The sequence below is a fragment of the Giraffa tippelskirchi genome, chromosome 9, assembly GCF_054371585.1.
Source record: "Giraffa tippelskirchi isolate mGirTip1 chromosome 9, T2T-mGirTip1v1.2.pri, whole genome shotgun sequence".
NCBI lineage: Eukaryota > Metazoa > Chordata > Mammalia > Artiodactyla > Giraffidae > Giraffa > Giraffa tippelskirchi.
This window is the reverse complement of record NC_137283.1, coordinates 159268821-159292402: the sequence shown is the minus strand read 5'-3', so window position 1 is coordinate 159292402 and position 23582 is coordinate 159268821. Positions and strand designations below refer to the sequence as shown.

General features: G+C 42.2%; 1 protein-coding gene and 1 non-coding gene across 3 annotated transcripts in view; both read right to left on the bottom strand.

Moving 5' to 3' along the window:
* The window catches only part of SLC22A3 (solute carrier family 22 member 3), a 94917-nt gene that overhangs the window by 12639 nt on the left and 58696 nt on the right, over positions 1-23582 (bottom strand). For both annotated transcript variants that reach the window (XM_081524426.1, XM_081524425.1), the window contains 2 exons: positions 10129-10226; positions 9802-10016 (listed from right to left, as the gene is read on the bottom strand). In XM_081524426.1, coding sequence (XP_081380552.1) covers positions 9802-10016; positions 10129-10226 — 313 coding nt within the window. The remainder of the gene's footprint in view (positions 1-9801; positions 10017-10128; positions 10227-23582) is intronic.
* Positions 6422-6494, bottom strand: TRNAE-UUC (transfer RNA glutamic acid (anticodon UUC)). Its single transcript has one exon. It is a non-coding gene; the product is annotated as a tRNA-Glu (tRNA).

The following is a 23582-nucleotide window of genomic DNA, read 5'->3' as shown; positions in this document are numbered from 1 at the left end:
GGTGTTCAGCATGCACCTGACTTTCATCTTTGAAAAGGAAACCTTCCTCCTTTATGAAATGGAGCAGGACCCCATGGTCCTTGCCCGCCCCCCTCAGCTATTCCTCTGCCTGCCTTTTGCCTGTGGAAAACTTTGGGCTAAGAATAAGTTTAATCAGAGAAGTGAGAAATGCGGAAAACAAAGGAAAACAGTCAAAGGAGACTAAATAATAATAATGTTGTCATTAAGCATAGTCAAGGACCTTTACCTCTTTGTCACAGGCTATAGATAATATTCTGAGCCATATCCAGTGAGCTGTCTTACAGATACTAGAACACCAGGCAGAGAAGTTAACTACATGATGATCAGACTGCACCCAGGACATGAGTGGCCACAATTCTGAGAACTGGCCTCAGAGAAATTGGGACAAATGGACCCTGAAAATGAAGATTAACTGTACCCAAAGCAACCAAGATGATGCTGGTCAGACCCCCGATGACCAGTGTGAAGATGACTGTCAGAGCTGACTGTGCTGTTTCTGCATGAAGCCCCCTCCCCACTTCTGTCTATAAAAGCTCTCACCCCCCAGCTTGTCATGGTGGTGGAGGGGGGGGAGTTGGCCTTTCCACAGACATCAGCCACCCTCCCCCCAAGTTGCCAGCATCTGAAATAAAGCAAAGTTTCCTTTCCGCCAACCTGGCCTGCTTATTCGCTTTTGAGCTCCGAGCAGCCGGACCCGCCACACAGCTTTCTGTAACATTTATACTCATACTTGTTTATGCTCACTCAGCATTAAATGGCCCTCCTGCCTTCTAGAATCATTGCACTTTCCTGAACATATAATTTTTTTAGTAGAAAAACAGGCACGAATGAGGAGGATGAGAGGAGAGGATGGAACTTGGTAGATTTACGTGTATTCTCTTCAGAGAATCAGTTCAGTTCAGTTCAGTCACTCAGTCATACCCAACTCTTTGTGACCCCATGGACCGCAGCACTCTAGGCTTCCATGTCCATCACCAACTGCCGGAGTTTACTCAAACTCATGTCCATCAAGTCAGTGATGCCATCAACCACCTCATCCTCTGTCATCCCCTTCTCCTGCCTTCAATCTTTCCCAGCATCAGGGTCTTTTCTAATGAGTCAGTTCTTTGCATCAGGTGGCTGAAGGATTGGAGTTTCAGCTTTAGCATTAGTCCTTCCAATGAATATTCAGGACTGATTTCCTTTAGGATTGACTGGTTGGATCTCCTTGCTGTCCAAGGGACTCTCAAGAGTCCTCTCCAGCACCATAGTTCAAAAGCATCAATTCTTTGGTGCTCAGCCTTCTTTACGGTCCAACTCTCACATCCATACATGACTACTGGAAAAGCCATAGCTTTGACTAGAAGGAACTTTGTTGGCAAAGTAATGGATATTCAGAGAATATCCAACTACTAAAAAAAGCTAAAACCTACTAAACAAAACAACTTCCAAGGAGGGCGAGAGAGAAAAAGAGGGCTCCAGAGTCCAGGTCATGGCTGGGAGGCTCCATCTTGTCACATGCTGGTTGCTTGCTGGCCAGGACGTCCTGGTGTCCTTGATGCTGTTCCCAGCTGAGGACACCTGCAGCGCCCACACTAATGTCACGTCGGGGAGGGAGGAACAGCAGAGATGCACTGATGAGCTGGGCTGCCGTTCGCTCTGGCACAGTTGTAAACATGTGTTGTATTTAGCCTTTACTTTTCCATTAAGGCCAGGGAGGGGGACCAGGAAATGCATTCCACCCCTTCCTTCAGTGAGCAGGTGGGGCAGTGCCAGATGCTGGGGAATGGAAAGAGGCAGCTAGTGCCCAGATTCCTTGGGTCCCGGCCCAACTGGGCAACCTCTTGCTGCTCTCTGGCTGCAGAGGAGAATGCCTCCAGCTCCCGTGGAAAAAACTTGATTACCCAGGTTAGGTTCTTAAGCTACAGCTTTTTCTACTGAATCAAGATAGCTTCACGAATGAGTCCCACTGACAACTTCAATGACAATTTAATCATAACTGATCATTCACGGGGTAAAAAACAAAAATCAAGAAACCAAATTAAAACATACACACACAAACACACACCATGAGAAATGTATGTGGTTAGTTCAGTGAATACAGAAAAATAACTAGTCAATTCGGTAAAATGTTAAGAAAATGCTTTCAGGTTTTCTTAAGAATCTCAACTCTTTCTAAGCAGTAAAGGCCAGTATCTAACTGCACTGGACGGAGATTCTGTTGAAATGTGTGACAAAAGAGAAGTCCAAGAGGCATCACACTGTTTCAGTTCAGTTCAGTCGCTCAGTCATGTCTGACTCTTTGCGACCCCATGGACTGCAGCACTCCAGGCCTCCCTGTCCATCACCAACTCCCGGAATTTACTCAAACTCATGTCCATTGAGTCGGTGATGCCATTCAACCATCTCATCCTCTGTTGTCCCCTTCTCCTCCTGCCCGCAATCTTTCCCAGCATCAGGGTCTTTTCAAGTGAGTCAGCTCTTCACATCAGGTGGCCAAAGTATTGGAGTTTCAGCTTCAACATCAGTCCTTCCAACGAACACCCAGGACTGATCTCCTCTGGGATGGACTGGTTGGATCTCTTTGCAGTCCAAGGGACTCTCAAGAGTCTTCTCCAACACCACAGTTCAAACGCATCCATTCTTTGGTGCTCAGCTTTCTTTATAGTCCAACTCTCACATCCATACATGACCACTGGAAAAACCATAGCCTTGACTAGACGGACCTTTGTTGACAAACTAATGTCTCTGCTTTTCAATATGCTGTCTAGGTTGGTCATAACTTTCCTTCCAAGGAGTAAGCGTCTTTTAATTTCATGGCTGCAGTCAACATCTGCAGTGACTTTGGAGCCCAGAAAAATAAAGTCAGCCACTGTTTCCACTGTTTCCCCATCTATTTGTCATGAAGTGATGGGACCGGATGCTATGATCTTAGTTTTCTGAATGTTGAGCTTTAAGCCAACTTTCTCACTCTCCTCTTTCACTTCATCAAGAGGCTCTTTAGTTCTTCTTCACTTTCTGCCATAAGGGTGGTGTCATCCGCATATCTGAGGTTATTGATATTTCTCCCGGCAATCTTGATTCCAGCTTGTGCTTCTTCCAGCCCAGCACTTCTCGTGATGTACTCTGCATATAAGTTAAATAAGCAGGGTGACAATATACAGCCTTGATGTACTCCTTTTCCTATTTGGAACCAGTCTGTTGTTCCATGTCCAGTTCTAACTGTTGCTTCCTGACCTTCACTGTTTCAACAAAAGGGTAAAATGAAAACAATTTATAGGTGTAGGGGATGTGTGAATATTAAGCGTGCATGTAAAAACTTCTGACCAAACCAGTAATATTCTAAGTCCCCCCTGGAGTGACAATAGACATTTTTTGATAACAATGGCAAAAAACAAGACAACTTAAGATTGAGAACTGAAAACTACCTCCCATGAACTCCTGAGAACACAGAGAAAGAGGGTCCCTCTGAAGGGGATTTGGTCAAACTGCTAGAGATTATTGAGAATAATACCTCAGTTTTTGAAGAAAGGATGCAGGGTTTTAAACAAACACAATTTTATATCTCCTCTGAATGCCCCATGTGCAGCAGACTCATTAATACTTTTTACTTAAAGAGAAAAGTCCAAGACAACTTTTTCATTTCAAAAAGACTTACCCAAATGGCCGGGTTAATAGCCATCTTGAATAAACTCAAATTAAAAATGGCAGATGAGTATGGGTCTTAAAAAGCTCTTTTAAACACAGGCAGAACACTCTCTGATATAAATCACAGCAACATCTTTCTCAATCCAGCTCCCAGAATAATGGAAATAAAAGCAAAAATAAACAAATGAGTCCTACTTAAACTCAAAAGCTTTTGCACAGTAAAGGAAACAATAAACAAAATGAAAAGACATCCCGCAGTTGGGAGAAAATATTTCCAAATGATGTGGCTGATAAGGAATTAGTCTCCAAAATTTACACATGGCTTATGATGCTTAATAGCATCAAAACAAACAACTCACTCAAAAAATGGGCAAAAGACCTGACTAGACATTTCTCCAAAGAGGACATACAGATGGCCAATAGACACATGAAAAGATTTTCAGCATTGCTAGTTATTAGAGAAATGCAAATCAAAAGTACAAAGAGATATCACCTCACACTGGTCAGAACGGCTATCATCAAAAAAAATCCACAAACAACAAAAGTTGGAGAGGGTGTGGAGAGAAGGGAACCCTCCTGCACTGTTGATGGGAATGTAAATCGGTACAGCCACTATGCAGAACAGTATGGAGCTTCCTTAAAAAACTAAAAATAGAACTACCACATGACCCTACAATCCCACTCTTGGGCATACATTCGGAGAAAAGCATGGCCCGAATAGATACATGCACCCCAGTGTTCACGGCAGCAGTTTACAATAGCCAAGGCATGAAAGCAACCTATGTGTCCTTCAACAGGGGAATGGATGAAGAAGAAGTGGTATATATACACAATGGAATATTACTCAGCCATTAAAAAGAATGAGACAATGCCATCTGTAACAACATGAATGGACCTACAGAGTGCATACTGAGTGAAGTAAGACAGAGAGAAGGAGGAGAAATATCATATGACATTCCTTATATGTAGGATCTAACAAGAAACGATACAGATGAACTTACTTACTGAACAGAAAGAGGCTCAAAGACTTAGAAAACGAACTTACAGTTGCCAAGGGGAAGGAATAGTTAGGGACGTTGGGAAGGTCATGTTTACATTGCTATATTTAAAACGGAAAACCAGCAAAGACCTATTGTACAGCACATGGAACTCTGCTCAGAGTTATGTGGCAGCCTGGATGGGAGGGGGATCTGGGGGAGAAAGGATACTTGTATATGTGTGGCTGAGTCCCTTTGCTGCCCACCTGAAATGATCACAGCATTATTAATCGGCTATACCCCAACACAAAATAAAAACTTTTTTTTTTTTTAATAAAAAGCTCTTTTATTTTTCAGGCTTTTGTTAGAATTCAAAAATTTGGGTCAGAGACAGTGGGGTCTTAGACAAGGATACAGCTCAAAAGACTTTGTTTTCCAGAACTTCATTCTCCAGTTGGGCTTCATGGGGGGAAAGCTGGTTAAACAGTTTTCTCTGAGATAATTTTAGAGCTGATGCCCCTAAAAGGCTGCTCAGTATTCTTCTCAGGGGCAGTCATCCTGGTGACTCAGTCAAGAATGACTGAGAGGAAAAGTCTTTCTAATGTTAATTCAACAGCCCAAGGAACCAAGTCCAAAAGTTCCCTTAAGTGGAAGTGAGGACTCTCAGCTCAGGCAAGCAACCTCTGCTAACATTTGGTATTCACACACAGCACTACGGATTTGAACTTATTCTTGGCAGTCAGTTACGACCAGCATGAGACTACGAAAGCAGCCATGTCTGCAGAACACACAAACAAAATGCGTCCAGAATAGCAGCAAGTCGTTTCCATTGTTGCTAAGAACAACTCTAAGACTCAGGAAATTCTGTCTACAAAATAAAACTGACCAGATGAAACAGAAAAGCCTATTCTTTGTCTTCTGTTTTCCAATATACAAGAGTGTTCTCTGTAAGACAGCTTGATTCCCACCCACTTAGTTACTTCAATATGGGTCTGGACATTTGATCTTCAATGCTTTCTGAGATCATGCTGGAGGCAACACACATTAAAACCATCCCAATCTGTTTGGGGCCAGAGAAAATCTTCTGGGAGAGAGTTCTATCATGAAAACATGACTTAAGTCATTTTTTTTTCTTTACTTTCCTAATTTCATATGCAATGAATATGTAATTAATATTTGATTCCTATTCCATATGGGATGAGAACAGATGGCCTTGTCTTAAGAAACTACATTTAAAAATTAAACCTAAAACTATACAGTGCCAAAGTAAAATGGAAAGATCAGTGAAGTATCCAGTGGTCCTCATTTGTCACCTTCTACTAAACTGTGCATAATGCCCAAGGATAGAAATTATGTCTGTCTCCTTAGAAAACGAACTTATGGTTGCCAGGGTGAAGGGATAGCTAGGGAGGTTGGGATGGTCATGTACACACTGCTGTATTTAAAATGGATAACCAACAAAGACCTACTGTGTAGCACATGGAACTCTGCTTAGTGTTATGTGGCAGCCTGGATGGGAGGGGAGTTTGGGGGAGAATGGACACATGTATATGTATCACTGAGCCCCTCTGCTGTTCATCTGAAACGATCACAATGTTGTTAATTGGCTATACCCCAAGATGAAATAAAAGTTCAAAAAAAAAAGAAATTATGTCTATCTTGTTTATAGCTCTATCCTTACTCCTAGTTTAGCGGTAGCAATTAATAGATACTAAGTAGATGTGCATTGACCTATATCTCCTCCAAGTCTTTTTTTTTTTTTTTTTGGCCACACAGAGAGGCTTGCAGAATCGTAGTTCCCTGACCAGGGGATCAAACCTGGGCTCCGGCGGTGAAAGCACCGCGTCCTAACCTCTGGACCATCAGGGAATTCCCTTCCCCAACTCTTATAATGCATTAGCTCATGTGGTAGGTTGAACGATGTTCCCCAAAGTTCAGGTTCACCAGAACCTCAGACTGTGATCTTATTTCAAAATAGGGTCTTTGCAGATGTCATGGTTAAGTTAAGGCACAGAGATGCAGAGAAGGTCATGTGAAGATGGAGGCAGGGATGGGAATGCTGTCCAGGAATGCCAAGAATGGCTGGCAACCACCAAAAGCCCAGAAGAGGCAGGCAAGTATCCTCATTGAGAGCCTTCAGGGAAAGCGTGGCCCCATCTACACCTGGAGTTCACACTCCAGCCTCCAGGATATGAAAGAACAAATCTGTGTTGCAAGCCATGCAGTTTATGGTACTTTGATACGGCAGTACTAGGAAACTCATATGCTCAAGAAAAATGAGATAAATGTAAACAGTTCTGTTTATCATAAACCATTCCAATATGACAGGACTTCTCCCCCTCCTCGTTCTGAAGATGGGCATTACTATAATGGTATTTAAATAGGGTTATTTGATGTTTTAGGATTTCATAAGTATATTATTAATGAACTTATCTATAAATGTCTGACTATTTTGACATCCACAATGTTATCAATTCCTTTCTGATCTTCAGTGGATTCTCCAAAAAAAGTCAGAAAGTGAAACACAAATACTATATGACATCACTCTGCAAGGAGATCATACCAGTCAATCCTAAAGGAAATCAATCCTGAATATTCACTGGAAGGCTTGATGCTGAAGCTGAAGCTCCAGTACTTTGGCCACCTGATGCAAAGAGCTGACTCATTGGAAAAGACCCTGATCCTGGAAAAGATTGAAGGCAAAAGGAGAAAGGGGTGACAGAGGATGAGATGGTTGGGTGGCATCATCGACTCAATGGACATGAGTTTGAGCAAGCTTTGGGAAATAGTGGGGGACAAAGGAGCCTGGCGTGCTGTAGTCCATGAATCAGCACAGGTGATTCATACTTCTGAGAACCGTGCTTTCCTTTGTCCATATTCTTCACTAGGTTGTCAACCTCTCCAAGTCAAGAAATTGTGTTTTTCTTCCCTTTGTAACCTTAGTGTTTTGCACTGGATTAGTGATATGGAAGAAATGTGAAACAGGGTCAATGATATCACAAAATCAAGTCAGATAAAGGTGATCAAAAGCAAACTACATTAATTCTATTCCTGGGTATATATATGAGAAAAAAAAATCAAAGCCACTAACTGGAGAAGATACACACACCCCACTGTTACAGCAGCATTTTTACAATAACTAAGAAGCAACCTAGGTGGCTATCAGCAGGTGAATGGATAAAGAAGTGGTGTGTATTATCCCATATATAGCGACTGAACAACAACAACATGTGGAATCTGAAATATGAAACAAATGAATTCATCTACAAAACAGAAACAGACTCTAGAGAACATACTTGTAGTTAACAAGGGGGAGGGGGTAGGGAAGGGATGGATTGGGAGTTTAGGGTCAGCAGATACAAACTATTCTACAGAGAATGGATAAACAACAGGTCCTACAGTACAGCACAGGGAACTATATGCAACATCTTGTAATAACCCATTCGGAGAAGAAAATAAATTCTTCAAACTGAAAAAACAAAGCTTCTCTTGTGCTGACATAAAGTACTACAAGAGGCTCCAGCTGTCCCAGCAACCTCCCCCCCACCCACACCTCCTGGAATGTGGAAATAATGAACTTGATCTAAAACACACATTCCCTGGGAGTTTGAAAGCTTCCACCGTCCAGGGCCCGCTGTGTTCCATGACAGAGGTAATTGGCGTTGGGTCAGCCGTGCGCTTGGAGTTACCAACAACCTCTGTATCCCACAGCAGTCACCAAGCTCTCCCCTCCCCAAGTTAACTCTGAGATGTCTCTGAAATCACTGTCTCCCATGCAGGCCTGAATGCCACCACCTTGATTCCTGCTCTCAGCATCTCTCCCTCCCCATTGCCATTGTCCCAGCTGTCACTTGGAGGCACTTCGCCGCCACCCGAAGCTCACAAGACCACACCCAAGCTCTTGGCCTGACTGTGAGGCCATTATTGCTGGACAGGGATGATCCCTCAGCCTCCTTGCCAGGATATTCCCGCAATAATGAAGAAGGTTCCAGGATATTCCTGTGATAACGAAGAATGTTTGGCTCCTGAACCTGCAGAGGTGGTTCATACTTCTGAGAACCGTGCTTTATTTTGTCCATATTCTTCACTAGGTTGTCAACCTCTCCAAGTCAAGAAATGTGTTTTTCTTCCCTTTGTAACCTTAGTGTTTTGCAGGGAATTAGTGATATGGAAGAAATGTGAAACAGGGTTAATGATATCACAAAATTAAGTCAGATAAAGGTGATCAAAAGCAAACTACATTAATTCCATTCCTCAGTATATATATGAGAAAAAAATCAAAGCCACTAACTGGAAAGATACACACACCCCAATGTTACAGCAGCATTTTTACAATAACTAAGAAGCAACCTAGGTGGCTATCAGCAGATGAGTGGATAAAGAAGATGTGGTCTCCTACAGTGCAGGCACATTCTTTACCAACTGAGCTATGAGGGAAGCCTATATATATATATATATATATGGACTACTACTCAGCCATAAAAAAGAATGCAATGTGCCATTTGCAGCAACATGGATAGACTTGGAGGGCATTACGCTAAGTGAAATAAGTCAGACATAGAAAGACAAATACTATTAGATATCACCTATATGTGGAATCTAAAAAAATACAACAAACTAGTGAATATAACAAAAAAAAAGCAAACTCACAGATACAGAGAACAAACTAGTGGTTACCGCTGGGGAGAGGGAAAGAGGGGGGTAATGTAGGGGTAGGGGACTAAGAGGTACACGCTATTAGGTATAAGTAAGCTACAAGAATCTATTGTACCATATGGAGAATATAGCCAATATTTTATAATAACTATAAATGGAATATAACCTTTCTATATCATGAATCATCATATTGTACATCTGTAATCTATGCAATATTAAGTAAATTTCAATTAACTTTTTAAAAAAAGTATACTATGACTACAATCTAGATTTTACACATCTATTCATCTACAAATGACCCTAAAACTGGAGAAAATGGAACAAACTATAGACTCAATCTTTTACACTCAAAGTTGTTATACTGATCAGGCAGAAAAAGGAGCGCCATCACGAGCGTGTGCCTGGCACTGCGATGTTGATGCTGGGGGACGTTTGCTAAAGATGAGAAGTCCCCCATTCTTGATTACTTTAAGATTTTTTTCAAGGTCTTGGCTGCCAGGCAGACTTGAGGGACAGTTACCTTCTGGTAAGAACGCAGTGACAAGGCACGCCACCCCTGCCACTATGTTGCTTGCCGCAAAGGGTAGGCGCCGACCAAAACGCTCAATGGTTAGTAAGATCAAGAGGGCTCCTGGCAGCTCCACAACTCCCGAGATGAAAAAGTCAATATAGAGGTTGCCTCCTATAATTCCCAGGCGCATGACGAGTCCTTGATAAACCACAGCGCTTGTGAACCTGGAGTAACATCGAAAGACAACAGGAAACAAGTAACTTCCACCTGATCTGGAGAGAGGGATGCGTTGTAAATTTGACACAAGCTTTTGAATCCATCACGAATCAAACTTACCAAGCAAACATAAGTATAAGTGTGCACTTCCTCATTTGGGGAGTTCTCACCAGATCTACAAAGGATGGATTACTAACTTCCTCATCCGTAACAGTGATCTATACAAGAGAAGCAGATTTTCAGTAGCAATACACAGCAAGAGGCATCTGCATATTATAGATTCGTCATTGACCAGATCCAAAGCTACCAAATGATCTTACTGAACCGACCAGGGTCTTTCATTATGACATCTTAGCACCTGAGTACAAAAAGTTTGGTTCTCTAGCCTTCGTCCTAGGTCAGATTCACAAAGCTGTGCTTGCTGCGCTGAGAATCAGCAGTACTGTATGTTTAGAGTGAACAAAGATAAAAGGTGTGTTCTAAAGTAAAATACATTTGTGCATTTGTTAAATTGGAGAAAACAAGCATAAAAGTGCTAAAAGCACATTCTAAATAAGTTCCTTTATCTATTAACTCCTTAAATCTTATGTTAAGCTGGAATCATGGTAAGTTCTAGAGCAAGGCTGGCATCAACAGTGTCCTTTTGTTTTTTTCCGTGTACTGGAATCCAGCATCTTTTTGATAACAGGAAAATGCAGCTCATCCTTATTTGGCCATCCAAGAAGTTGGTCTTTCTTTAATTTAATTAAACAGACATTGTTATTTGCCTCCTATGTATAAAGTACTAAAAAGGAAACAGCTGAACATACCCACTGCTTCTGGTCTTTTTTTTTACAAAATTTTTTTTGCATTAATTTTTGTGTATTTAAATATTGTACTAGAATAGTATTTATCTTGATTACTGAGCTTTAAAAATTCTTCTTCCTTTTTTGGCTGCATGAAGAGGCATGTGGGATCTTAAGTGCCCTGACCAGGGATTGAACCCACACCCCCTGCAGTAGACGCATGAAGCCGTAGCCACTGAAATGCCGAGGAAGTCCCCTCTGCTTCTAATCCTGTGTGCTGAAGAGAGCATAACTCAGTCTAATGCAGTGACCACTGTGTCACACTTCCATGCACTTGCGTATCTGTCACTTTTGCATGAAGAACTTTTACTCTCCCTAGTTCTGATTTCACCACCACTGGGAGGTCTTCCCTAACCTTGGGTAGAATTGATGATCTCCACTCTCCGCCTCCACTTACTAGACTTCTATCATAGGCTCTACACAATTGTCTACCTTTACAGGTCTACATATCCTTCTCCCCACATGAGCTCTGGAGTTCTTGGGGGGCAGAGACTGTATTGTAGCACCAAGCAAAGTGTCTGGTGTCCAGCCAATACTTGGGTGATGACTGAATGTTGAAACAGGAAGTCAAGTGCCTTGGCCATGACTCTACCCTGAGTGTAGTCCTTGGTCTTCATCCTTCTGCTAAGTTAGAACCCTGGTTAGTGAAAACAGGACCCTCAATGTCTGTTTACTCAACTCCAGATCTGTTCCAGACTTGGCACATTTTCCCCAAACCTTTGTGTTGGAATTTGACCTAAATTCTTACGGATAGTACCTTGTCAATCACCTGTTCTTAAAGTTACACTCAATGGATCAACCAAATCTTGACATCTGTCGCCTATGCTTGCTCCGAGGAAAGTCACACACACAAAAAGAAGACAGCAAAATGAATATCTTTAGATCATTTTATTTTCCTAAATCTTCTGACACTGTATTTCTTCTATCATTGTTGTTTAGTCGCCAAGTCATGTTCGACTCTTTTGTGACCCCATGGACTGCAGCCCACTAGGTTCCTCTGTCCAAGGGATTTCCCAGGCAAGAATACTGGAGTGGGTTGCCATTTCCTTCTCTAGGGGATCTTTTATACCCAGGGATCAAACTTGCCTCTCTAGCATTGCAGGCAGATTCTTCACCACTGAGCCACCAAGAAAGCTTGTATTTCTTCTATAACAAGACACAAAGTTTTCACACTTCAAAATCTCGAAATTAGGATGTGTCCTGTAACTCAGTTGATAAGAAAGTAATGAGCCACAGCTTCAATAGCATGGCTTTTCTCACTGAGCGGTGCATAAAATGATGATGTGTCTCCAAATTAACAGTATCCTGGGATCAATGAAACAATAGTAGTTTCCATAGCAACACTAATGGAAGATTGCTAATTGATTCAACCATGCATTGTTTCCATCCCCCTTTGGATAACAGAACCCACAGAATTTTAGTTAGGCTCATGGCTGCCTAGTTAAAGTCATATTTTCTAGCCTCTCTTTCAGTTGTGGGTGGTCCAGTGACCAAGATCTCAGCAACGACGTGGGAGTAGAAGCCATGTGTACAAGTTCTGGGTCCCATCGTTTAAAAAGGAAGTGGTTTGCTCTTCATTCACAGTTTTCCCCTTCCTGAGAGATGGAAGAAGAAGACACTGGTGAAATGGCTTCAATTATACAACCTATTCCAGGTGATGATGGAGAAATGAGATAAATGGAACCCGGGTCCTGGGTGACCTCCTGGGGCAGAGCTACCTTCAGGGCTGGGCTGCTCACCTCTGCGTGGGCATGTGATAGAAAAAGACACTTTTATCTTGATTGTCACTGTGTTTTTGGGGATCTCTGTTACAGCAGCAAGTTGACCTGTACTATAACTAATATAATCCTTATTAAAATGTTCCCTGAGCTAATCTTTGAGATTCTAAGACTCCTACCTTCAATTCTGCTGTTCCAAAAACAAATCAGGAACACCAGAAGCAAAAGAATTTAGTATGTCCCAACAATACAGTTGGCTCTTTACATCCACATGTTATGCCTCTGTGGGTTCAAACAACAGTGGGGCCTGTGATTGGTTGAACCCATGGATGCAGAACTTGTGGATACAGAGCATCAGCTGAGACCCATTCTGCACAAGAGCCTTGAGCACCTGAGGATTTTGGTATCTGCAGAGGGTCTTTGAACCAATTTTCCACAGATACCAGGGGAAAACTGTATATTTTTACACGGTTGGTTATAAAAATATTTTTCACAATCAGTTTCTATATATTGCCCACGTTAAAATGGCTGACTTTTATGAAGTATGTAATATTTCTTAGATTCTGGGCTAATGAATTGATGAATTGAAATGAAGCATGAAATATTCCATTTAATTCTCATCAAGACTCTCTAAAGTTAGTACTCTTAAGGGTTCTATTGTATAAATAAGTAAAACAAGGCTTAGCACACAAGGATTCAATAGAGGAAGGGTGGCTAAGCTAGGATGTGAAGTCCAGGCAGTTGATGAGAGCTTCTGTTCTTCATCCTCTCCCTGCACTACTGAACATATTAAAACTTTTTATTCTACAAAGCTTCTCTGTGGCTCACGGTAACTTCTATATAATTTTAGAGAAGGACATTATGCATTTGACCAAAAATCTAATCTTTAGTTAAAACACTATTTTATGGAAAAGGTGGGCTTAATGAAAATGACTTAGATTTTGAGGATCTTTAAATTTCAGATTAAAACCACTCATTATAGGAGGGCAGCTTTCCTCCATGGACGGATGACTTACTCCAGCGTTTCTTTTCTTTTCACTTAGGGTTTTTTCCACAACTCACACTTGGGGTCGTGTTTATGTCAGACTGTTTTCTTCTCTCCAGGAAGTTCCCGACAGCAGTGCTCATCTGCACATGGGCACCACAATCACCCAGAGCGCACAGAGGGACACGCTTTTCTTTTCGACAGCGATATTCACAAAGATTTACTCAGTTCAGTCAGTTCAGTCGCTCAGTCGTGTCCTAGTCTTTGCGACCCCATGGACCACAGCACACCAGGCCTCCCTGTCCATCATCAACTCCTGGAGTTTACTCAAACCCATGTCCATCGAGTCAGTGATGCCATCCAGCCATCTCATCCTCTGTCATCCCCTTCTCCTTCTGCCCCCAATCCTTCCCAGCATTAGGGTCTTTTCCAATGAGTCAGCAATTCGCATCAGGTGGTTAAAGTATTGGAGTTTCAGCTTCAACATCAGTCCTTCCAATGAATACTCAGGACTGATCTCCTCTGGGATGGACTGGTTGGATCTCCTTGCAGTCCAAGGGACTCTCAAGATTCTTTTCCAACACCACACTTCAAAAGCATCAATTCTTCAGCACTCAGCTTTCTTTACAGTCCAACTCTCATATCCATACATGACCACTGGAAAAACCATAGCCTTGACTAGACAGACAGACCTTTGTTGGCAAAGTAATGTCTCTGCTTTTTAATATGCTGTCTAGGTTGGTCATAACTTTTCTTCCAAGCAGTAAGTGTCTTTTAATTTCATGGCTGCAATCACCATCTGCAGTGATTTGGGAGCCCCAAAAAATAAAGTCTGACACTGTCGCCCCATCTATTTGCCATGAAGTGATGGGATCGGATGCCATGATCTTAGTTTTCTGAATGTTGAGCTTTAAGCCAACTTTTTCACTCTCCTCTTTCACTTTCATCAAGAGGGTCTTCAGTTCTTCTTCACTTTCTGCCATAAGGTTGGTGTCATCTGCATATTTGAGGTTATTGACATTTCTCCCGGCAATCTTGATTCCAGCTTCAGCTTCATCCAGCCCAGAATTTCACATGATGTACTCTGCATGTAAGTTAAATAAGCAGGGTTACAATATACAGGCTTGACGTACTCCTTTCCTGATTTGGAACCAGACTGTTGTTCCATGTCCAGTTCTAACTGCTGCTTCTTGACCTGCATACAGATTTCTCAGGAGGCAGGTCAGGTCTGGTATTCCCATCTCTTTAATAGTTTTCCGCAGTTTATTGTGATCCACATGTCTAAACAACCTTGGATGCTGTTTCAAGTCTAGAATTCCAGATCCAGGAGCCTGGAACTGTGCTTACTGTCTGAAGCCCATTTAGATTGGTTTTCTGATATTTGTTGCCAAAAGCAGAATTATTTCAAGAATTCAGTCCAGAACAATGCTTTTGCATAATAACAGAATATTTTAGGCAAAATAACTTTGCATTAAAGAATGAAAGATCTCTAGCAGAGATCATGTGACTGCTTGATTCTAAATATGAAAAGTTTGAAATTAAGACTAATACTAAATATTCTTACAGAGTAAATTCAGTGGCACCCCACTCCAGTACTCTTGCCTGGAAAATCCCATGGACGGAGGAGCCTGGTAGGCTACAGTCCATGGGGTCGCTAAGAGTCCGACGACTGAGCGACTTCACTTTCACTTTTCCCTTTCATGCACTGGAGAAGGAAACGGCAACCCACTCCAGTATTCTTGCCTGGAGAATCCCAGGGACAGGGGAGCCTGGTGGGCTGTAGTCTATGGGGTCGCACAGAGTCGGACATGACTGAAGCAAATTAGCAGCAACAGCATATATCCTACACCAAAAGAATATGCAGTGCTGATAATAATTGAAGGTAATCAAGACCAATTTTCCCCATTCAGTAAATGAAAGGATTAATAGTACTTTCAAGCAAGTGAGTATTTTGCCAATTTGAGAACAAATCCAGCTGGTCTTTGATTTACTAACACACTGTCCACAGTGACGCAGATATTCTGAAAGATGACCCACTTTCTGGGTGTCCAAAGCCCTCAGGAGACTAAAAGCTATATCTTGGATGGAATTCATCCAGTAAAGTCTTGGCAACCCGTGCACCGTGACTGGTGCAGCGCCTACCCTTTTACAACAACTTCTAGCTCTGTATTTTGAAATGAAATCGTGCTTATTTTCTATCTCCAAAGTGTTTGCATAGTCTTAGATGTAAAAGAATAGAAATGCTATATTACATTATCATAGATAGACTTTAAACTTTGTTTTATTGAAATATAATTTACATCCAGTAGTATTTAGCAACTTTAAGCTACATTTCACAAAATTTTGACAAATGTGTCAAGTCACATAATCACCACTGCCATCATGATGTGGGATATTTCCACCATCCCCCAAAGTTTCCTCCTGTCTCTTTGCAATCAGTTCTCTCCCCTGATGTTCAGCCTCTGGTAAGCCCTCATCTGCTTCCTGTCATTAGTTTGCCTTTCTAGAATTTCATGTAAGTGGAACTATACAGTATGTTATCTTAAGTATCTAACTTGGCTTTAGAGTTTGTCATACATTTATCCATCTAAGAGGTGTCTGTCTCATTTGGAGCAAAGGAAGATGGGAAATGCTCTTGGAAATGTCTCTCTGTTTGGAGCCTTGTTGCCTAGTAACACCACTCGTTGAAAAAGGGGCTGCTCACAGGTAAACTGTACAGGTTGGTTTCCTGATATTCATTTACTGAACTGATGGCTATTTGCTCTATTTGTTTCTCAACTATCTTTTAATTTTTCCAAGACTTTTGCTTTACATCAACAATGATGTACCCTGTGTTAAAAGCATACTTGATTCATCTTTCTTTGATTAATCAAGTTCTATTTATAATTCTTTCTGGTGCCTTTCTGAAACATTTCTTGAAGTTGACATTTTAATTTAAATTGCCAAGGAAGAGAAAGACACTATAAATAACAATCTCTTATAAATATGGTGTTCAGAGCTCTCCTGACAAGGGATTGGTTTCTGGGCAAGAAACAAACTTACAGTTACCAACAGGGAAAGGGTGGGAGGGATAAATTAGGAGTTTAGAATTAACATATACACGTGATTATATATAAAATAACCAACAAGGACCTCTATATAGCACAGGGAGCCAAACTCAATATATTTTAATAATATCAACTATACTTAAAAAAAAATTTTAAGAGACAAACGGCCAGGATCAGGCTAGAAATGTTTTATTTCACTTAGAACATTTTCTTACCAGCACATTATTTAAACAACCCCAAACTTTCATTCTCCTCCAATGAACTTTTGTTCAAAACAACTCTCCCCAATTTCTTCCCAGAACTTAATAAAAGCTAACCTTCCCTTTGTATCCTCAGACTGGGCTATGGTTCTCTTTAGCTCATGTGTCCCAATTTGTAATGCTTCTGCTATTCCCAAATAAACTCATCTTTACTAAATAATAATTGCTGTTTATTTTGTTTAAGGTCAGCAATATACACACCTGGTACCAGTGAGTGTTTAAAAATGGAGAAAATCTACTTTATATTAATATTATTTTTATAACATTTTGGAGATACTCTGCTTCCAGATGATAATTCAGTTGGCATTTAAAAAAAATCTTTTCAGTTAGTAAACTGTACCTTATACTACAATGCACAAGTTAGGGAGATTCTTTTAAAGGTACTCCTTTTGTAAAGAAAACTGTCATTGTGCCTTCTGCAAAAAAGGAATAGATTTCTTTTATTATTAGATTTTCTTATGTTTACCAGGCATATTTAAAGTTCATCTGGCACTGTTGATCTCTGAGGCCTTAGGCAGAGTAATTTTTCAAGAATGTACACAGAGCAAAAGATGCCTGGAGAACCTTCCTACTCAAAGCATGGTCCGTGAATCCACAGCGTTTTTGCCAGGGAACTTGTTAAAGATGCTCTACCTTGGATGAAGAAATCAGAATCTGCATTTTTTCTTTAAAGAGGAGATTTGTAATTTTTTACTTTAGGCTCTGCTGGGTCTTCATTGCTGAGAGGGCTTTTCTCTAGTCGTGGCGAGTGGGTGCTCCTCTGTAGCTGTGGTGTGTGGGCTTCTCTTGTTGCAGAGGATGGGCTCTGGGACGTGCAGGCTTCAGCAGTTGCAGCTCCTGGGCTCCAGAGCACAGGCTCAGTAGTTGGGGTGCTCAGGTTTAGTTGCTCCACGGCAGGTAGGATCTTCCCAGACCAGAGATTGAACCCGTGTCTCCTGCATTGGCAGGTGGATTCTTTACCACTGAGTCTCCAGGGAAGCCCCAGAATCTGCATTTTAACAACCTCTCAGGAGACTTGTGTGAGACACCCAGTAGGTCCATGAAGTCCTGCCTCACCTGCTGCCCCTAGTATTATTCTTACTGGCCAGGAAGGGATGTGAGCCCCCGGCTTTAGGGGGACGAACCCAGCTGAGAGCAGGGTCTGGCGCGGGCAGAGGAGGGGACGGTGTTGCATGGTTGCATCTCCAGCCTTGCAATTTCACCTGGTGGATCTCCGTGGGTGGACTTTTTAACAGTTATCATATGTCCCAAGGAAAAGGGAAGCCATTGATGAGCAGGGGAATTTATCACTTCTTGAATCTAACGCTGACTTCGTGTCATCACAAATTCCCAACAGGCTCTGTTCTCTAGAAAAGTTTGGTAAGAAGTCTGTGTGAGCACAATAGCACTTGAGGATTTGGGCTTCATTGATTTGGAAGTCACCCTCAAAGTTAATCACCCTGTAGGTCTTTCAGGGAAGCCCTGGGAGCTGAGGGGCTTGGGTGAGGCCAGGGGGAGGTGCAGAATGACTGTGCTGGTATGCACGGTCCCCTGGTTCACTCCCTCACAGCCGTCCCCTTCAGTCAGGTGGAGGCTAGAGCCAGCAGGTCTAGGAATAGATGTTTATCGTCACAGAACCCTGGCCAGGTGCTAGATGGCAGCAAGGCTGCCCAGCATCCATAAAAGAGAATTTGCCAAATTGCCCATGGCACTCTGGGAATTTTTCAAAACCTCATTATGATTTTAAACGAGAGTTTACTTTTGGGGGGGCTCCAAAATTACTGCAGATGGTGACCGCAGCCATGATATTAAAAGACGCATACTTCTTGGAAGAAAAGTTATGACCAACCTAGACAGCATATTAAAAAGCAGAGACATTACTTTGCCAACAAAGGTCTGTCTAGTCAAGGCTATGGTTTTTCCAGTAGTCATGTATGGATGTGAGAGTTGGACGATAAAGAAAGCTGAGTGCTGAAGAATTGATGCTTTTGAACTGTGGTGTTGGAGAAGACTCTTGAGAGTCCCTTGGACTGCAAGAAGATCCAACCAGTCAATCCTAAAGGAGATCAGTCCTGGGTGTTCATTGGAAGGACTGATGTTGAAGCTGAAGCTTTGATACTTTGGCCACCTGATGCGAAGAGCTGACCCATTTGAAAAGACCCTGATGCTGGGAAAGATTGAGGGCAGGTGGAAAAAGGGACGACAGAGGATGAGATAGTTAGATGGCATCACCAACTCAATGAACATGAGTTTGTGTAGACTCCGGGAGTTGGTGATGGACAGGGAGGCCTGGCATGCTGTGGTCCATGGGGTCGCAAAGAGTCAGACACGACTGAGCGACTGAACTGAACTGAACTGAAGGTAGTTAAAGGGATTCCCTGGTGGCTCAGTGATAAAGAGCCTGCCTGCCAATGAAGGAGACCCTGGGTTTGATTCCTGAGTCAGGAAGATCCCCTGGAGAAGGGCATGGCAACCCACTCCAGTATTCTTGCCTGGAGAATCCCATAGACAGAGGAGCCTGGCAGGCCACAGTCCACGAAGTCACAGAGTCGGCCATGACTGAAGCGATTTAGCACGATTTATCAGGCACACAAAAGTAGTTAAAAACAAATTCCAAGCACCTAGACCAGCTCTGTCAGGTAAAAACGTGGTGTCACCTATGTCAGTTTAAATTTTCTAGTATTAACATCAAAAATGTAAGAAGAAACAGGCAAAATTAATCTTAAGAATATGCTGCATTTAATCCAGTCTATCCCCAATACAATCATTTCAACAGGTGACCAACGTGAAATTACTGAGGATATCATTCATGTGCTTTCAGTTCAGTTCAGTCGCTCAGTCGTGTCTGACTCTTTGCAACCCCATGGACTACAGCACCCCAGGCCTCCCTGCCCATCACCAACTCCTGGAGTTTACTCAAACTCATGTCCATTGAGTCAGTGATGCCATCCAACCATCTCATCCTCTGTTGTCCCCTTCTCCTCTCACCTTCAATCTTTCCCAGCATCAGGGTCTTTTCAAATGAGTCAGCTCTTCATATGCTTTATGTCAGACTAAATCTTTGTAATCCACTGTGCTTACTTACTGTGCAGCTTACTCTGACATCATGTGCCCGTTCAGATGAGCCACACTTCAGGGCTCCGTGGCCATATACGGCTGGTGGTCCCTGACCTCGGGCTCAGCCAGTTCTTTGGTGAGGATGCTCTGTAGCAGAGATATTATTCTGAGCATTTCCATCTGGCCCAAGAGAGTTCTACCCCTCCACTCCATTCCCCCAGGACTGGGCTCGCTGCCTGGAACAGCAAAAAGTGCATCTTTCTAGAGGTTCCCCGGGATCCAAAGTGCAGCCTTAATATCAGCAAAGGTTGATGGGCTGCAGCTGTAGGTCACATGGTGGAACACTTCTTCGTTTCTTAAGAACAAATCTGTGAGGGTTCGGAGGGAGGGAAGGTATTAAAGTAAACGATAGAAAGAGGGGGGCAAAAAAGAGCTTGCATTCTCAGTTCTAAAACTCTAACCTTGGGCTTCCCTGGTGGCTCAGTGGTACAGAATCTGCCTGCCAATGCAGGAGACACAGGTTCAGTCCCTGATCCGGGAAGATCCTACATGCTACAGAGCAACTAAGCCTGTGTGCTACAACTATTGAGCCTGAACTCTAGAGCCTGGGAGCCACAACTACTGAGCCCACACGCTGCAACTATGAAACCCGTGCACAAGAGAGCCCATGCTCTGCACCCAGAGAAGTCACACCAACCAGAAGCCTGTGCACTGCAACAAAGAGTAGCCTCCGCTCGTCGCAGCTAGGAAAAGCCCTCCCAGCAATGAAGATCCAGCACAGCCCAAAATAAACAAATAAAAAAAAGTATTTTAAGACTCTAACCTTAAGCTCCATTACTTTGGCCACCTGATGCAAAGAGCTGACTCTTTGGAAAAGACCCTGATGCCAGGAAAGATCGAAGGCAAAAGGAGAGAGGGGGGCGGCAGAAGATGAGATGGTTAAATAGCATCACTGACTCAATGGACATAAATTTGAGCTAACTCCAGGAAATAGTGAAGGACAGGGGAGCCTGGTGTGTGGCAAAGAGTTGGGCACAACTTAGTGACTAAACAACAACAATCATAAAGACTCGGAACTTGGGGTGGGGTGGGGACACCAGAATCTGATGTGAGTGGATGGGATTAAACACATCATTGATCTCCCCGATGGCACCGATAAATGTCACTGATTGTTGCTGAAACAGAAAATTTCTAAACATCAAATGATAAAGAAATCCAAAAAAAATCAAGCAGTTATGATATACAGCCTGATGACTATAGTTAATTATACTTTACTGCATATTTGAAAGTGGTTACATGAGCAAATCTTAGAAGCTCTCATCACAAGAAAAAAAATTACAACGTGTGTATGATGATAGATGTTAACTAGACTTATTGTGGCGATCACCTTGCAATACACACAAATACTGAATTATTATGTTTAGGTATACTTATTATTATACCTAAAACTAATATTATGTCAATTTTATCTCAATAACCACACCCCAAAGAATTATATATTTAAAAAAAGAATGTCCAGTGTCTTAAACCATAGGAGCGGGTCTAGATACACAAATTTTTAGTTCTAAATCGGCAAATTGAGTATATATAAGTCACTAGTTAGCCAATGATTATTCCAAAGAGGAGGAAGCTACAGTGAAATAAAACAAATCACCTGCTATGTCACAAATAAAAGCCAAACCACATACTCCACCCATTCACATTCTTATCATCATTTCTTTTCAGGTTTTTGAATGCTTCAGAAACTATTTTAATAAGAACATGTAACAATAGACTATAAATTCATGTGATGGCCTTTTTCCTCACTAGCTGAGGGATATTTTCCCCTAGACTCCTTTAGCTCTTACACACACACAGCTCTAGCTTTTCCAGGGCTTCAGGTGTTTGCAGGATTCCAGCGAGATTGCAACTTTGCCCAGTAGGATTCCTAGCAGGTATCTTTCTGCCATGGCCTAGAGCATAGGGTAGCAGTCCCCAACATTTTCCTCACCAGGGGCTTGTTTCATGGAAGACAATTTTTCCCCAGACCAGGACGGGTGCAGGGGATGCTTTCAGGATGATTCAAGCACATTACGCTTATGGTGCACTTTATTTCTATTATTATTCAGTTCAGTTCAGTCACTCAGTTGTGTCCTATTCTTTGCAACCCCATGGACTGCAGCACGCCAGGCTTCCCTGTCCATCACCAATTCCCAGAGCTTGCTCAAACTCATGTCCATTCAGTCGGTGATGCCATCCAACCATCTCATCCTTTGTCGTCCCCTTCTCCTCCCACCTTCAATCTTTCCCAGCATCAGGATCTTTTCCAATGAGTTCTTTGCATCATTTGGGCAAAGTACTGGAGTTTCAGCTTCAGAATCAGTCTTTCCAATGAATATTCAGTACTGATATCCTTTAAGATTGACTGGTTTCATCTCCTTGCTGTCCAAGGGACTCTCAAGAGTCTTCTCCAACACCACAGTTTAAAAGCATCAGTTCTTCGGTGCTCAGCCTTCTTTATGGTCCAACTCTCACATTCACACATGACTACTGGAAAAACCATAGCTTTGACTAGACAGACCTTTGTGGGCAAAGTAATGTCTCTGCTTTTTAATATGCTGTCTAGGTTGGTCACAGCTTTTCTTTCAAGAAGCAAGTGTCTTTTAATATCATGGCTGCAGTCACCATCTGCAGTGATTTTGGAGCCCAAGAAAATAAAGTCTCTCACTGTTTCCATTGTTTCCCCATCTATTTGCCATGAAATGATGGAACTGGATGCCATGATACTAGTTTTTTGAATGTTGAGTTTTAAGCCAGCTTTTTCACTCTCGTCTTTCACTTTCATCAGGAGGCTCTTTAGTTCCTCTTTGCTTTCTGTGATAAGGATGGTGTCTTCAGCATATCTGAGGTTATTGATATTTCACCCAGCAATCTTGATTCCAGCTTGTGCTTCATCCAGCCCAGCATTTCTCATGATGTACTCTGAATACAAGTTAAATAAGCAGGGTGACAATATACAGCCTTGACGTACTCCTTTCCCAATTTGGAACCAATCCGTTGTTCCATGTTTGGTTTTAACTGCTGCTTCTTGACTTGCATACAGATTTTTCAGGAGGCAGGTAAGGTGATCTGATATTCCCATCTCTTGAAGAATTTTCCACAGTTTTTTGTGATCCACACAGTCAAAGGTGTTGGTGTAGTCAATGAAGCAAAAGTAGATGTTTTTCTGGAATTCTCCTGCTTTCTCTATGATCCAAAGGATGTTGGCAATTTGATCTCTGATTCCTCTCTTTTCTAAATCCAGCTTGAACATCTGGAAGTTCTTGGTTCACATACTGTTGAAGCCTAGCTTGGAGAATTTGGAGCATTACTTTACTAGCATGTGAAATGAGTGCAACTGTGTGGTAGTTTGGACATTCTTTGGCATTGCCTTTCTTTGAGATTGGAATGAAAAGTGACCTTTTCCAGTTCTGTGGCCACTGCTGGGTTTTCCAAATTTGCTGGCATATTGAATGCAGCACTTTCACAGCATCATCTTTTAGGATTTGAAATAGCTCAACTGGAATTCCATCACCTCCTCTAGCTTTGTAGTAATGTTTCCTAAGGCCCACTTCACTTTGCATTCCAGGATGTCTGGCTCTAGGTGAGTGATCACACCATTGTGGTTATCTGGGTCATTAAGAACTTTTTTGTATAGTTCTTCA